General features: G+C 41.9%; 2 protein-coding genes across 3 annotated transcripts; one reads left to right on the forward strand and one right to left on the reverse strand.

Annotated features, from left to right (window-relative positions):
- Positions 1–250: 250 nt before the first annotated feature.
- Positions 251–7,002, forward strand: LOC115043809 (dnaJ homolog subfamily C member 11-like). The gene is made up of 16 exons (XM_029502517.1): positions 251–326; positions 879–1,008; positions 1,146–1,219; positions 1,341–1,442; positions 1,617–1,745; positions 1,838–1,960; positions 2,075–2,148; positions 2,257–2,446; positions 2,590–2,675; positions 3,463–3,579; positions 3,682–3,837; positions 4,148–4,217; positions 4,398–4,455; positions 5,100–5,242; positions 5,325–5,454; positions 5,546–7,002. Exons 1-16 carry the CDS (start codon positions 252–254, stop codon positions 5,569–5,571), a joined length of 1,683 nt encoding a protein of 560 aa, XP_029358377.1. The 5' UTR covers position 251; the 3' UTR covers positions 5,572–7,002.
- Positions 7,003–7,775: 773 nt separating this feature from the next.
- On the reverse strand, positions 7,776–13,853 carry phf13 (PHD finger protein 13). Of its 2 annotated transcripts, XR_003840731.1 has the most exons (6): positions 13,413–13,853; positions 12,480–12,581; positions 10,665–10,844; positions 10,161–10,581; positions 9,758–10,069; positions 7,776–9,604 (listed from the first exon to the last, which is right to left on the reverse strand). XR_003840731.1 is itself a non-coding variant. In XM_029502052.1 (5 exons), exons 1-5 carry the CDS (start codon positions 13,455–13,457, stop codon positions 9,837–9,839), a joined length of 981 nt encoding a protein of 326 aa, XP_029357912.1. In that variant the 5' UTR covers positions 13,458–13,853; the 3' UTR covers positions 7,776–9,836. The 2 variants fall into 2 exon arrangements, 1 of the variants encoding a protein (XP_029357912.1); XM_029502052.1 differs by having other exon boundaries at positions 7,776–10,069.
- Positions 13,854–14,511: the final 658 nt, after the last annotated feature.

The following is a 14,511-nucleotide window of genomic DNA, read 5'->3' on the forward strand; positions in this document are numbered from 1 at the left end:
AGAGAGGGAGAGGAGAGAAACACACTGTGACCAGATGGTTTAAAAACTGACACGAACAGTACCTTCTCAAAGGAGAAACTTTCGTCAAAGGTGGTCTCCCCTCCTTCGTTAAAGCGTCAAATCTTTAAGCACAAAGCCCAAACTCGGACAGGACCGGCAGAGGGCGATGGGACTACTTCCGCCTTTCACGCGGCGGACCACTGAGCTTCCAGGACACTGGAGGAGTGGGCGGGACCGGGGCAAAGGCAAACATGGCGGCGTCCGTAGATGATGATTTTGACTTAAATAATCAGGACTATTACTCTCTACTCAACGTCAGGAAAGAGGTACGATTTTTTCTGTGTTCTTATAACGCAGCCCGGCAGTGGTGGTCTTTTGCGGGATGATTACTTTGAGAAAATAATGTGCAGCCGCTGCATCATCGATGACTTGAGTAGCGGTCTTCTCCATCAGCACCTTCATCTGCGGAGACCGGCTGCTGCTGCAGATATATGGACGTGAAGGCTATCAAAACATCAGCTGTTCAGAATGCAGACAATGTACTTTAAATTGCACCTAGCCCAGTTTCCATATCTGCAGTGAAGAGTACCGTGAGAGACTACTAAGGAGGCCTCACAGGGACTGCCACCTGGGCGCTTATCTGGATCATGTTTTGTAACATTTGGTACTGAGGCAGACACTGTGGCCCAACAGTGGGGATCAGTGTAAGCCGACTGATGCTTATTTTTAGATTTATCTAAATTGGATGATTAAACGGATCCCTGTTTTGTCAGCAGTCATAAGTGAGACTGACATTATTATAATTATTTTTCTGACATTTTACCATCAGTTGGGAAATTACTAGTGTTGGAGAAACTTTTGCTTGTTTTTAATTACAGGCTACATTGGAGGAGCTAAAAGCGTCATATCGGAGACTATGTATGCTTTATCATCCTGACAAACATCGAGACCCAGAGCTGAAAAGACAAGCTGAGCAGCTTTTTAACCAGGTGCATCAGGCATATGAAGGTAAATTGAATTTGGACTTTTTCTCTTATTCATCTTAAAAAAAAAATAATAAATAAAATACAGCCAAAGTGAAGCAGACACAAAAAGCACAATACTGCAACATGAACTGAAGAATGACTTTGTTCCCTCTCTTTCAGTTCTGACTGATGCTCACTCCAGGGCCATCTATGACATTTTTGGGAAGAAAGGACTCGAGGTGGAAGGCTGGGAGGTGTGTATTCTGTTTGATATAATCCTAATTGCACTGTTGAGTGGTTGGTTTGCTCCCCTATTATACATACAATATTAATGTATCCTCATTACCAATATCTCATGGCAATGATGCTGTGTAGGTGGTGGAGAGGAAGAGAACTCCAGCAGAAATTCGTGATGAGTACGAAAGGTTGCAGAGAGAAAGAGAGGAGAGGAGACTGCAGCAAAGAACTAACCCCAAGGTCTTCTGTCACGACTACATTTCTTTTTTAATTTTCATTTCTTGCTCAGGCCAACACTTTTTACTTCACAAATTAATTTTGATTGTGGAGGTTTCCATATTGATTTAATTATGTTCTCCTTCCTTCTTTATTAATTAATTTCATCAATCTCTCCTTTAAACCCTCATTATCCAGGGCACAATCAGCGTTGGTGTGGATGCGACTGACCTGTTTGATCGTTACGATGAGGACTTTGAAGAGATGCCGGGAGGAGGCTTTCCTCATATTGAAATCAACAAGATGCACATTTCCCAGTCCATAGAGGTATAACCAACCAAACACCAAACTCAGCATGGGCCAGAATCACTTTAGTATTATCTGTTTTGTCAGCTTCCCACTTTTTTCTGTTTTTTCAGGCTCCTTTGACAAACTCTGATACAGCAGTGCTGTCTGGTTCACTCTCTACACACAATGGGAATGGAGGGGGCAACATTAACATGACTGTACGAAGGGTTACTTCAGCCAAAGGCTGGGGAGAGGTACACACAGAAAATACAAAGCAGAAATATAAATTCCCAATCTCATGTCAAATTAAGCATGTGATAAAACAGGTTTGTTCCCCACTATATGTCTCTATGCTTTCATCTCCTCAGGTGGAGTTGGGTGCTGGAGACATCCTGGGACCACTCATTGGCTTAAAGGTGTTTCGCAACGTCACTCCTCGCTGGTAAGGCCAGCAGTTTGACAGCAAGAAAAATAGCAAATACAACATGAAAAGAGCATTCTGTATCACTTATTTTCTCTTTAATCAGCTTTCTGTCATTTCTTTGTTTAGTTTCTTGACAGCCCAGTGCGGTTTGCAGTTCTCACCTCGAGGTTTGCGGCCCAGCTGTTCTATGATGACCGCACGCCACCTGGACCAGAACACCATGGGTTACCTTCAGTGGCGTTGGGGACCCAACAGCGCCATGACTACAAGCTTGGTCCGAGATACCAAGAGCAGTCACTTCACCCTAGCTCTGCAGGTATGCATACACTCCGCGACTAGCTGTCATCATGTTGAATAAGGTTTGAACTAAGGCTGAAATCTGCTGAACAGAGACTTGTGGTTTGGAATTTTTTTAAATATATATGCTTCTTTGGACCGACAACCCCAACTGTCTTCCAGCTGGGTGTGCCTCACTCCTACCTGATGATGAGTTACCAGTACAAGTTCCAGGATGAAGACCAGACTAAAGTTAAAGGCTCTGTCAAGTATGTCTCTCTATGTTGTTTCTAAACACTGAAGTGCCATTTAAACCAACTTGTTAAAATTCAACCACCTAGAAAGAGACATTGTATAGTAATGTACACAAATGCATGCTTAGCCGTGCACTTTCAAGTAAAATTGAGCACTTGCTGAGATCTTTAGATGATGTGTCTGGACACATTAGTAATGGTTGTGGCCAGAGGTGCAGCACACACCTGTTTAGTTTTCTCCCTGGTGTTAAGTCGTCCTTGTTTTTGCAAGATATGTTTTTCTCGGCAAAGAACTTGTATAGTTTTCAGGATACTGACTGTATTTTCAAATGGTAGTTATACTGTGATAGGAATAATCTGTGAATAAAACATGAAAATGTAGCCTTTATCTTCACCAAGCAGGGAAAATCCTACATGCCATTTAATGAACTAAAAATCTGAATTTAATTGAATAGGGGCAACAAGCCAAAAAAAAAAAATGTCATTAGATTAATGACCTTAATGACTGCCATTAGCAGCATTAACAGAGCTGCTAGGGGTAAAAAAAAAACAAAAACACACACACACAAAAAAATATTCAATATACTGAGTGTTCATTAAATACAAAAATTAATACAAAAGAAATTTTAACTCTAAAAGAAAAAACATGTGTAAGGTGTTTAAAAATGTAATCAACAGTTTAAGTAAACAGTTTTAATCCAGCTGTCCTTGCTGTTTAATTTATTTTGTCTAATTCTGCCCAGGTTGCTGTGCTCCATCCCTCCAACAGCCTCTGCTCATTTTTGTATCCCTCCCTTTGCAGGACAGGGTGGTTTGGCACCGTGGTGGAATATGGAGCAGAGAGGAAGATAAGCCGGCACAGTGTCCTGTCAGCCACTGTCAGCGTTGGTGTCCCACAGGGGGTCACACTCAAGATCAAGTACTGGCCAGACCAAATACGACCTCATTCTTCTGTGGGTCCCTGTTCTGGCTGCATTATAATCTGATCTGCACGTGTGTTTGTGCTGATGTTTCCATTCAGGTTGGCACGTGCCAGTCAAACTTACCTGTTTCCAGTCCACCTGACAGATCAGCTGCTGCCCAGTGCTGTCTTCTACGCCACTGTGGGACCCCTGCTGGTCTACATGGCCGTCCATAGACTGATCATCATCCCATATACACGAGCACAGAAACAGCAGTCAGTACATCTCCTCATGCAGCATTGCGCTTCTTGCTACTCAGCTAGTTTTCATTTATATTCATCCCAATTCATCTCTGCTGAAGATTTATTCTGTTCTTAAATATTATTTGTGTGAACACATAGTAAATATTAAGATGATGAAGCTTTGTCCTTCAGCTGACAGCAAAGATGCACCTCTGATGTAGGAAAAGACGCAGCTTTTCTGTTGTGGCTGTCATTAATACTAGAAAGGTTTCTTTAATGCCTCCACAGTGATTCCCAGTGGGTGATTGTTGATGTCTGCCTTGTCTGTCTCTGTACTTCTCAGAGAGTTGGAGCTGCAGAGGAAGAGCTCCGCCACAGACATTGCCAAGAAGAAGCAGGAGGCAGAGTCTGCTGTGAGCACTCACACACACGCATGCAAACACACCGTTATTCATTGTGTGTGTGGGGGGATCATTGATCATTGTGTCTAGATTCAGCTCTCCTCATCTCGTCTGAAAACCTCTCTCCTCCTCTATCCTATCCTGTTTTGCTCTCCTCCTCTGCCTTCCCTTTCTCCCTTGGCTCCTTTGCAGGTTCTGCTGATGCAGGAGTCTGTGAGGAGAATCATAGAAGCAGAAGAATCCAAGATGGGTGAGGGAAGACACACACATACACGGCGTTTGCACATGCGCGAGCACACACACACACACACACACACAGTTTGTCGTATGCACTTTCTCGCATACACTCAGACGCTACACTATGTCGAGAAAAGAACCTTTTTAATTTGCAGCCAGTCAGGACTTGGTAAAAATCCAAGGTGTAATTTAAATGCATTTCTCTTGGTTGCTGTCAACGGCCTAATATACTGTCTCTTTAGCTAAGTCTGACTTCCATCATCTCCTGCTGCACAGCAAGAGATGATGATGTAGTCCATCTCCATGCTGCAGTGTTTACATAGGCTGGACTTGTAAATCTGTGCACAACACACCAGTGTGCACACTCAAATAAATCAAAACCGTGATGTTAGTCTGCTAATGGATTTTCTGTTATATCTATGTAAAGAGAGCATGTGATTATTTGAAGCACCACTCTGTGTGGTGTGTTCATGGCATCTTGTTGATGGTCTTTGTATCGAATATGGGTGTGCATCGCTGCAAATTATTGATTGCAAGCTAACATAGGAGGAAGGAATTCCTCCTATAGTAGGAATTCCTAAATAGTGTGTATGTTATTTGTGCACAATTTAGTCTTAAATTTGGATGCCAACACTTTTATTGTTTGTCTATGTGTAGGTCTTATAATCCTCAACGCCTGGTATGGAAAGTTTGTGTCAGACACCAGCCAGAAGCAGGAGAAAGCAAAGGTTATTGACGTCACTGTGCCATTACAGTGCCTGGTCAAAGACTCCAAACTCATCCTTACAGAGGCTTCGAAGGTGTGTGTTTTCATGATTGCATTTGATGCTGCACATTTTTAAATCTGAATGTTTTGTATATGAATGATTTCTCTGTCTGCAGGCAGGGCTTCCAGGCTTCTATGACCCATGTGTAGGAGAGGAGAAGAGTCTTAAATTACTCTACCAGTTCAGGGGTGTGATGCACCAAGTCATCTCTGCAGACACTGATCCTCTACGAATACCCAAGCAATGTGAGTACGCAGCCACTCTGTATTATTATTACATCATGGCTAAAGCCCCTATGGTAGGACCAAGTTTGAATATTTTTTTTTGTCTTTCTAGCTCACAGAATTGAGACTGAGTCCTAGGAGCTCACTGTGGTTGGAGCATCAGAGGGTAAAAGCAGATAAAACAGACTCGGTGTACACAGAGGAACCCATGAACGGAGGGGACGCTTTGAAATTAAGTCAGTTTCTTTCCTCCAGTTCTCTTCTGACATGGTATCAGTGAATCCCTTTATCGACTTCCTCCAAACCTCCCTTTCCTGTTGGCCATCTCCCAGGTTCAGCAAAACACAGGAGTCAGCTCACAGTTTCTTTGAGTCTTTAGCTGGCTGACAGGGCTGCTCACACATCTGCCAGCTGCTGGACATCAGACAATAGCCTTGAACATAGTTTTATATATGCACTACACAGAGGAACTTGTAGTTGCTGAGGATGTGGTGACCATTTTCCTCACCCCTGAGCACAACTATGTGCTCTGGGTGTCTTGACATTTGTAGTCAAATATGAGCTGTGCTGTAATTTTACCCCTTGTCATTGCCGTCTAAAGTATTTCTGTGTGCATCACCCTGGTAGTTTTGAATTGAATAATGTTGTAACATAGCAGACGTTTCACTAAATGTTAAGAGCAACACTATGCAGACACATGTGTCATGACTGTGACCCTGAGGAAGATTGCGTAGCTCCTTTTGTTGTCTTTGTTTGTTGATGAAATTGTGTCATCTTAATTTATCAATTTATCACTTTCGTGGCATGTCGGCTGCTCATTGAGGTGTCAGTCAGCAGGTGCAAACTGGTGCTCCAAACTTATATCTGTAAAGCTGTGGATTTTCATCTAGGGGGAGGGATAGCATAGGTATTCAACCAATGAGAGAGAGGCTCAAATTCTCTCTGCAATTTTTATAAACATACTGGCAAGACTGCAATTTTAAAGCAATAATTCCATTGGGAGTTTAAGTTTATTGATTATTTCTGTGCAGCCAAAATTCTACCATGAAGACGGTGAAGACTAAAGTATTTCCATCACTCTTAATATCTGAAAAAAGGAAAGACAGTGATATCAGTAAGTTTCTAAAATTTTATTTGCCTTTATTTCGAAAAAGGAGATATACTGGCTTGGATGAGAGCAGAAAAACATCCAGATCAACACTGTCCCTTATGTAGGTTGTTTGCTGCTAAAGCTGTTACTATGACAGACAATAACTTGCTGCTGGAGCTGATCCAAGTAACACTAAACAAGAAGTATTATTTTTCTTGCACAGTTACATGGTTACAGGAATTTGATGTAAAAAGTGAGGTTTAACATGTACACTAGCTCTATTCCACTGATGGCCCAACTGCCAATTTTGGCTGGTCTGCCATTCAGCTTATTGCAAATGAATTGCAAAAGCAGATTTATAAGCCCCATAGAGAATCAGTGTGAACTACATACGTTTTACACATTCATCATTAAAAAAATCTGTACATAAGAGATAATAAAGCAATATTAATTATATTCTGATTTATTATTTTCTTTTACAAAAGGCACCAATAGTACCATTCATTGATTCATTCATCTTCTACCACTTATCCATTTTTGGGTACGGGAGTGCCGGAGCCAACACCAGCTCACACTGGCCGAGGGCGGGGTCACCAGTCCATCACAGGGCCAACAGACAGAGACCAACAACTACAAATGAACTACAGAGAATTTACTTGACGACATAAATGGTATTTTACTAAATATATTAAAGATAATGTTTTTCAAAAAATATGCAGTATATAAAGCTAGTTGATATGAAAGATGCTGCTGATGCTTTATACTGATCTCTATAGAGTACATCTAAGAGTGATTGATCTGACTTCTAATGGCATCCTCTTCAGGATTCTTACTTTGCCATCAGTGACAAGTTAGATGGACGCCTGTCACTGCAAGTCTCTACACAGAGACATCAATTTTGGCTTGGGGTTACAATTACAGCAGACATTTTGCACTGATTCTCTTTGTAGTACTTGTTCCCTCTTTAGCTGTCAGTGTACTAAATTTTTTTGATAGGTCAGCTGGTTATCTCTCTTCTAGTGCCACCATGAGTCCAACAGAAAGGCTGCTCCCTATTGTTCGTCAGCTCATGGTCAAAACTGACCCACCCAGTGTAATATAGTGAATGGTTGAGGAACCTGTGTTCTCTGTTCTGTAAAGACTACAATATAAATAAAACAGATCTGGTGTCTGATTTCAAGAGCGTACCGGGCAGTCAAGTCCATTTCAAAACTCATTGAAACTATAAAAGACAAAAGGCAACAAATTAAAATGGCAACTCTTTATTTACAATAGTTTACATAGTTTCACAGAAACAGTTTGCACCACAGTATAGACAACGCTTTCTCAATAAGGGGATAAGACAACCCAGGATCAGAATACACGCGCTGTATCACAATGAAGAGTCGCTAACATTGATTACACTGATGTCTTTAAGTCGGAGAAGAGCGTTAGGAATTTGTGCCTGGAGGTGTCTTCAGGTTCTCTTCAAGACATGAATGTCCTGAGAAACAGCAAGTAAAGGATGATTTTAGTTCTTAAAAATATCATGGCCTGTGGAATTGAGTATGAACCAGTTGGGCAACATTTGTAAATAGCAGAACAGAGTGCAGAGATGAGTTAAACCACTTGTGTTCTTAACAAACCGAACATTCACTGTGTGCGTTTGTCGTTCCCTGGTCATGTCATTGATTCTGCATTGTAAAAACCCCATCCTGGTCTAATATCCAAGGCTCTGATTCTAAAATCTGTCACTCTACAGTATGGCTTTTGTATTATCAGAAACAACATGTAGCCTACACAGACAGGCCCAACAGCAGATGGCACATGAATAACAAAGCTTTAAAATTTTTCATCCAAATTGGAACAAGGTTTAAGAAATAAGCAAAAAAGACCCCTCCCCCCACAAATAAACCTCCTGGCATATGGGAGTAACTGAATACTGCTGTAATAACATTAGTGAAAGGTGATAAGAGACTGAGATCTGTTTTTCTGATCTGACAAACAAACCAACCCTGCCTACAGTACTTTGCTGATATCAATCTCCCATCTCACAAAAACCTTGGAGCTTGGCTGAAACAAATTTTAACGGCTCATGCAACATCCTCACACAGCATTGGCAATTCAATCAAATACACTCATGCATAATTGGACTGGAGTGACTTTAACTAATACCACTTCCAGTTAAGATAGCATTTTTCTGTTTCTAATTTTAACAAGATGGCCACAGGAGTTCCCTTTTATTAGAATTTTATTTTTCTCTGAAAACCTGGTTGTAAACGGTTTGTAAAGTAAAAGTATTTGTGAACAATACAACCCTCCAACCTTGTCAGGAAATACAGCTAAATCATGCTGACACCAGGCGATAAAACACACCTCAACTGAAAATCTATGTTGGCTGAATCTTGTCAATTATTTGGGGTTTTTATAAACCATGAAATTAAAAAAGAATGCTGTTTGAACATTATTTGAGAACACTGCATGTGAAAGCCGCATGTGTGTGTGGCCAATCAACACCTTGATAGTGATGGGTCGCTGAAGCTGGAAGACAGTTTGTGAAATGGAAGGGAGAGTAACAAGCGCTTGGTTCTGTTGTACAGGCTTAAATCCTTGGTGATATTCTTTCACAGTGTCTTTGATAACAAAGCAGACCAACAAACAGATGAAGCAGATGTACAGTCTAGTCTCTTATCCTATATCTTTGTTCTATTGGATTATACCTCAGCTTAATACTATAGCACCATCTGAAGCAATTAACACAAGGCTTAATTTATTTTTTCTTTTTCATGGTTAATTATGTAACATTAACAGAGGCATCTTTGAGAAATCAAATCCAGTTTAATCAGAAAGACATACCTGTCCTTATTACAGAAAGGTCAGATGGTTTTAAAACTAGGAAAAAAGTGAAAAAGTGCAAACAGTCTTTCCCACAAATCCCAGCATGCACCATAGTGGGTGGCAGTTGTGAGGGTATTCTCTATGTGGCAGTTCTAATGTTTTCCAGTGTTCACGAGACACCAAGTCCCAACAGTAGCGGTTTGCTGCTATTCTAATGTTAACTACAGACAGACATCCATCTGGTGATTGCCTTACGCACAGAGTCTGTAGGGAAGCAGAAACAAACCTTAGTAAATCTAAAACAGCACTCAAACTGTTCTCAAATTGAATAAGGGCTTGGGATAGGTCCACCACAGTCTTTATAGAAAATGTGGGTCATGTCTGACCATGAGGGACAAAGAATGAAGGGCCCAAGACCTGAATTTGAGGAAGGGTCAGTTCAGCAGGTGGAGAAGAGGCAAGATGAAGGGTTCAGAGTTCACGGTTCAGTTTGGGGTCAGTCTAGCAGGTGTTTGCGCGGGCCTACACGTGAGCGGTGGGAGCGGCGGGCATCTGGGGCTCCATGTGTCTCTCGGCAGCTCTGGCACACGTATGTCTCTGGCACATGGCTCTTGCGGATCTTAGCACATGACAGGTGGATCCAGGTGTGACACTTGTTACACTCGATCATGGCCCGGCCAGCAAAAGGCTTCATGCAGAAACATGTGACCAAGTCCCACGAGTCGTCATCTGAGAAGAAATAAGAGAGAGACCAGGGAATCAATGCTTGTCATTTCGTCAAACCTGTAACGATCCAACATTCACTCTCACAAGACCTCACCTGAATCTACCATGATGTCCTCATCCTCTCCTGATCCATCTTCGTCTCTAAACACCACTTGTTTTCCCTGGCGGAATACCGTTCTGTTTCCTGAAAAGCCCTCCACCTTCTGTACCTTTACTACTCCTTCTTCAAGGTCTCGGCCATCCCAGTATCGACGCTCCTCCTTGGGCTCTTCCTTGCAGGGGGAAGGGCTTGGCAGTCGCTGGGGGTGGAGGGGAATGCTGATATCATCTTCTGGCTCTTCTTTGATTGCTCGGCCACCAAAAGATATTGGGTACTGCAGCTCTGAAACTGATGAGTGGGCCTGCTGAATCTCACTTTCATCTCCAGCCTGATGCTCTCTTTCCTTTCGCCTCTTCTTCTTCTTCAGCTTGTCTGCTTTCCTGCGGTCGTCTGGGTGCAGGTTGGCAACTGCATGCTGCATAAACAGAAGAAAAAAAAAAATGGAAGAAAACAAACACAAAATGTGTGAGGGTGTGATGAGTTATCAATTCAACTCACATCTTTCTTGGTGTGGTTGGACAGCATGGTTCCTGGCTGTGGACGTTTCCTGCTCCTGTCCTGTGAGACTTTGGTGGGGCGCTGGGGGCAAGAAGCTGGAGGTCCTGGGGTCCAGCCATCACTGTCAGCTGTGCTGCCTGTACTGTTAGGGGGGCTGGAACTACTGCGAAGTGGAGAGTCCTGTAACAATAAAGGCACAAGTAGAGGTCAGTAATTTGAAAAGTAGATAGATAGATAGATAAATAAATAAATAAATAAATAAGCTTTGCAAACATGAGTCCATTTAAAAAATTAAATGACTAACTAAGATATAAATGATTATCAAACAGTACATGCCCAGTGGACCAAGCATTACCATGATGCACTGCACTTTGGACAACTACATGTGGGTAAGAGGTAGTTTAGGACTTAACATTTAGCTGTCTTTAGTTATAACTTTGATTGCTGTATATTTACTTGGAAAGGGCTTCACTATGTCCTAGCGAAACTTTGATGTCAGAAGTTCCCTTGTATAACAATGTTAAATAGTTGGTGTTATGGTTGAAGTGCCACCAGTAATAAGAGTACAGGAAGGGCTTAAGTACTGCCAGCTTAAATGTTGGGCTAAACTATTTCTATCATATGGATCAAACTCAATTTAAATCTTCACGATGCCTCAATCTTGAATAACTAAAATGTATTTTATATTTACAATCACAGGTTGATGTGACGCACAGAACCAATCACTAAGTATCAACTGATGACAAGACATTCTTAAACCAGGTGACAAAATATGCACAGGAAGGAGGGGTGAAAACAAATGTAATAGGCCTCAGAGAAAAATAGAAAAGCAGCATGGTAAAAAAAAAGCCTTCAAAGGAACAGCCACAACTAAAACAAAACGGTTCATAATTCATAAACCACTGGTACTGATGGTGATGAAAAGTAAGTGAACTGTCAAACAAAAAGAAAGACATTTTACTCATACAAAAAAGTTATTCCACATTACCAATTTTTGGTTTTAAAAGGAATGAAAGTTTATATTTTTTTCCCCTGTTGTTTTGCAACAGTATAGTAACACAACAAACTTTGATGAAGTCTTTATGGGTGTGACAACTTTACCAGAAGATCCCTCCAACCTGGAGGGCCTTTTCTGTGGAAGTATTGAAGGGAAAAAAAGACAGGATGCTAAATCCAATGCTGAAAAGTGTAAGTGAACAAAATAGTATTCTCACCATATAAATTACCTGCTGTAGTCTGTTGTGTAAAATGAATACTTGAGGTTAGTTCTTAGCAGAGGGTGTCTCCACTGAAAAAGACACTTGTAGCCGGAGACAAAAGACTCCATTTAAGATAATCTCATTGTCTGGATATTTACCTCCCTTTCTTCAAACAGAGAATGCAATTTGAGTAAAGCAAGAAAACCCCAATCTAATATCCACTTTGCAATGATGACACATTTTAAGGTTAAAAGATTTTACTATAAATTCAACATCCATGTGGCCTATATTCATATACAATGTTTTCTTCAAAAAATAAATAAGTGACTTATCTTTATTTAATTACGGCCAGGAGCCCCTTTTCACTAAAAATAGGGCAATTTTGTGGGATACTCTGTTATCCTAGTATAGACATTTTGGTGAAGGTTTTTTTCTGCTTTGTATTTTATTTGACATGAGCTTGCTGACATTTAGAAGTGTGATGCAACACTAAGAAACATGCTCGGGGTGGTTCCACAGAAAATTTTTACAATTACAAATCACATAAAATAAAATAAGCCCGCACATTAGTTAATGTGAGGATGGGTGTGCAGGAGCTGCCGCTTCATTCACTCACCTCCTGGGGGTATGGGATGTAACCGGCGTAGGCCAGCACAAAAGTGCAAAACTTGTTAAAATCCTCTACTGTCCTCCTCCTCCTGTACGGCGGACTGAAGCCCTGAAACACAGCCAAAGAAACGAAACATTCGCTGCATCAAACCTTCATATCGTCGACATGGCGTTGACACTTACTGATCATCAAACAACGAGCACACTCACTCGGGGTTGGCTCGCTGCGACGTAAACAAACGGGAAGAAACGAAACAATAACATAGCAATATGGGCACAAGTTTAATGAACTGCGTGAACACATTTCTCTGGACTCGCCTGAAATCGTTGCTGCCAACCCCCACCGATTAGCACCAACTAAAAACGACAGCTAGTGTTAGCTTGTTCTGCTAGCAATGGGCAGCAAATAAGTAATGCTAAAGAGGCTTGCAACTTGTAAGTATCGGTGGAGTTTAGCTGTCAAAACTAAATAAATGAGTTCACATCGCAGACCCTTCAATAGTCTCGAGGCATCTGTATTAGCCAACTGTTAGCCGGTAATAAAAGCAGATGTCGTGATTATGAAGCTTAGTTAGCTAATGTTAATGTTAGCATGCTCCGCAATAATGAAGGAATGTTTTCTTTTCGATGTAATCATGAGCTAACGCTAGCTTTAACGGAGACATCAGTCATCTAAGTACATCAGAAGTACTGTTAATGACTAATTAACTCACTAAATGTCAACTTGTGGTAGTGAAAGTTGGCTGTGAGATGTAAGACGGACCAAACGCGTGAAAGTTGTCTTATTTCTGCAGCAGTAGCTAATATTAGTGAGCTATCGCTAACTAATCAGCAGCTGCTACACCGTGTGGTGACAGACCTCGGGCAAGTTGACATCTGCTAGCGTTGTTAGCCGTGACTGCAAACTCTTCACCGTAAAACAGTGACACAAAACACTCACCTCCGACTGAAATGCGTGAGATGTCGATGGGTTTATGTCACCCATCTTTGGCAGACAGCCGACCACCAGGCGTTTTGTCGACAAGGTGACAGGCTACCGCAACGGACTGCTCGACGCCACCGTAAACACCGAGCTAACACCTAACACTGCTGCTAACGTTAACGTTACCTACGCTAAACTCGAAGCAACAGTGTTCACTCAGTTGTCCATGGACGATAACATGACCGGGACCAGCGACAGGACCGCCCCACAGGCGTGAGCCGGCCGGGTCAAAGTTGTACAGAGTGTCTCCTGCTAGCGGTGGACCTCACTACAGCATTTCCATCAACCTGTCCGAAAAAAACTCCGTTTACTCCAGTTTACTGAGTACTACTGGGGGAGCGGTTCACTCGGGCTGTCACCAGCTGCTCGCCCCCTCCCCCCCTCCTCCTCTTCTTCTTCTTCTTCTGCTGCTGCTGCTTCGTCGTCTTCTTCTTCTTCTTCTCGGCGCCTGTTTGGCGGCTGCGGGGTGAAGCGCTGAATTAACGCCCTCCATTGGTGTGAGCCGTGTTTCGGGATCCGCTCTAGATGTGTTTCATCCCATGTACACAGAAATGTGCCTGAAAATATACTTACAAGTGAGGCCAAACATCCACATGACAGTAATAATAAAGAAAAAAAGCTTTCTAAAGGGAACAACAGCTCCTCTGGCATGCTGGAACCGAAGTAGACGGTATGTCCCAAATTTCTCACTAAAATATCCAATGAATAATAAATGAATTCATGGGTGTCTTATTTTATGTTTTTCAATTTTAAATACCACTTGTCAAGCCTATCTCCCTGCTTCTTGTTGTCTTGATGTACTTTGACATTTAATTAAATGAATCCAATTGATTGAAGCTAGTTTTCCGACTCGGCAGAGCAGGCAGCTACACTAAGGTGCCTGTACAATTTGTTGCTGTATATGCACCACTAAATTACAAGGCCTATTGCTTCCTATATGGATCTATGTATGGAATACAGGTTGTGGCTGTGGCCTGGTTGTTCACCCAGAAACTCCATTGTTAGGGGTGCAGCCAGTTGGGATGGCATACAATCCCAAGGAGAATCACAGTTTTGG

Source organism: Echeneis naucrates, chromosome 5 (genome assembly GCF_900963305.1).
Source record: "Echeneis naucrates chromosome 5, fEcheNa1.1, whole genome shotgun sequence".
NCBI lineage: Eukaryota > Metazoa > Chordata > Actinopteri > Carangiformes > Echeneidae > Echeneis > Echeneis naucrates.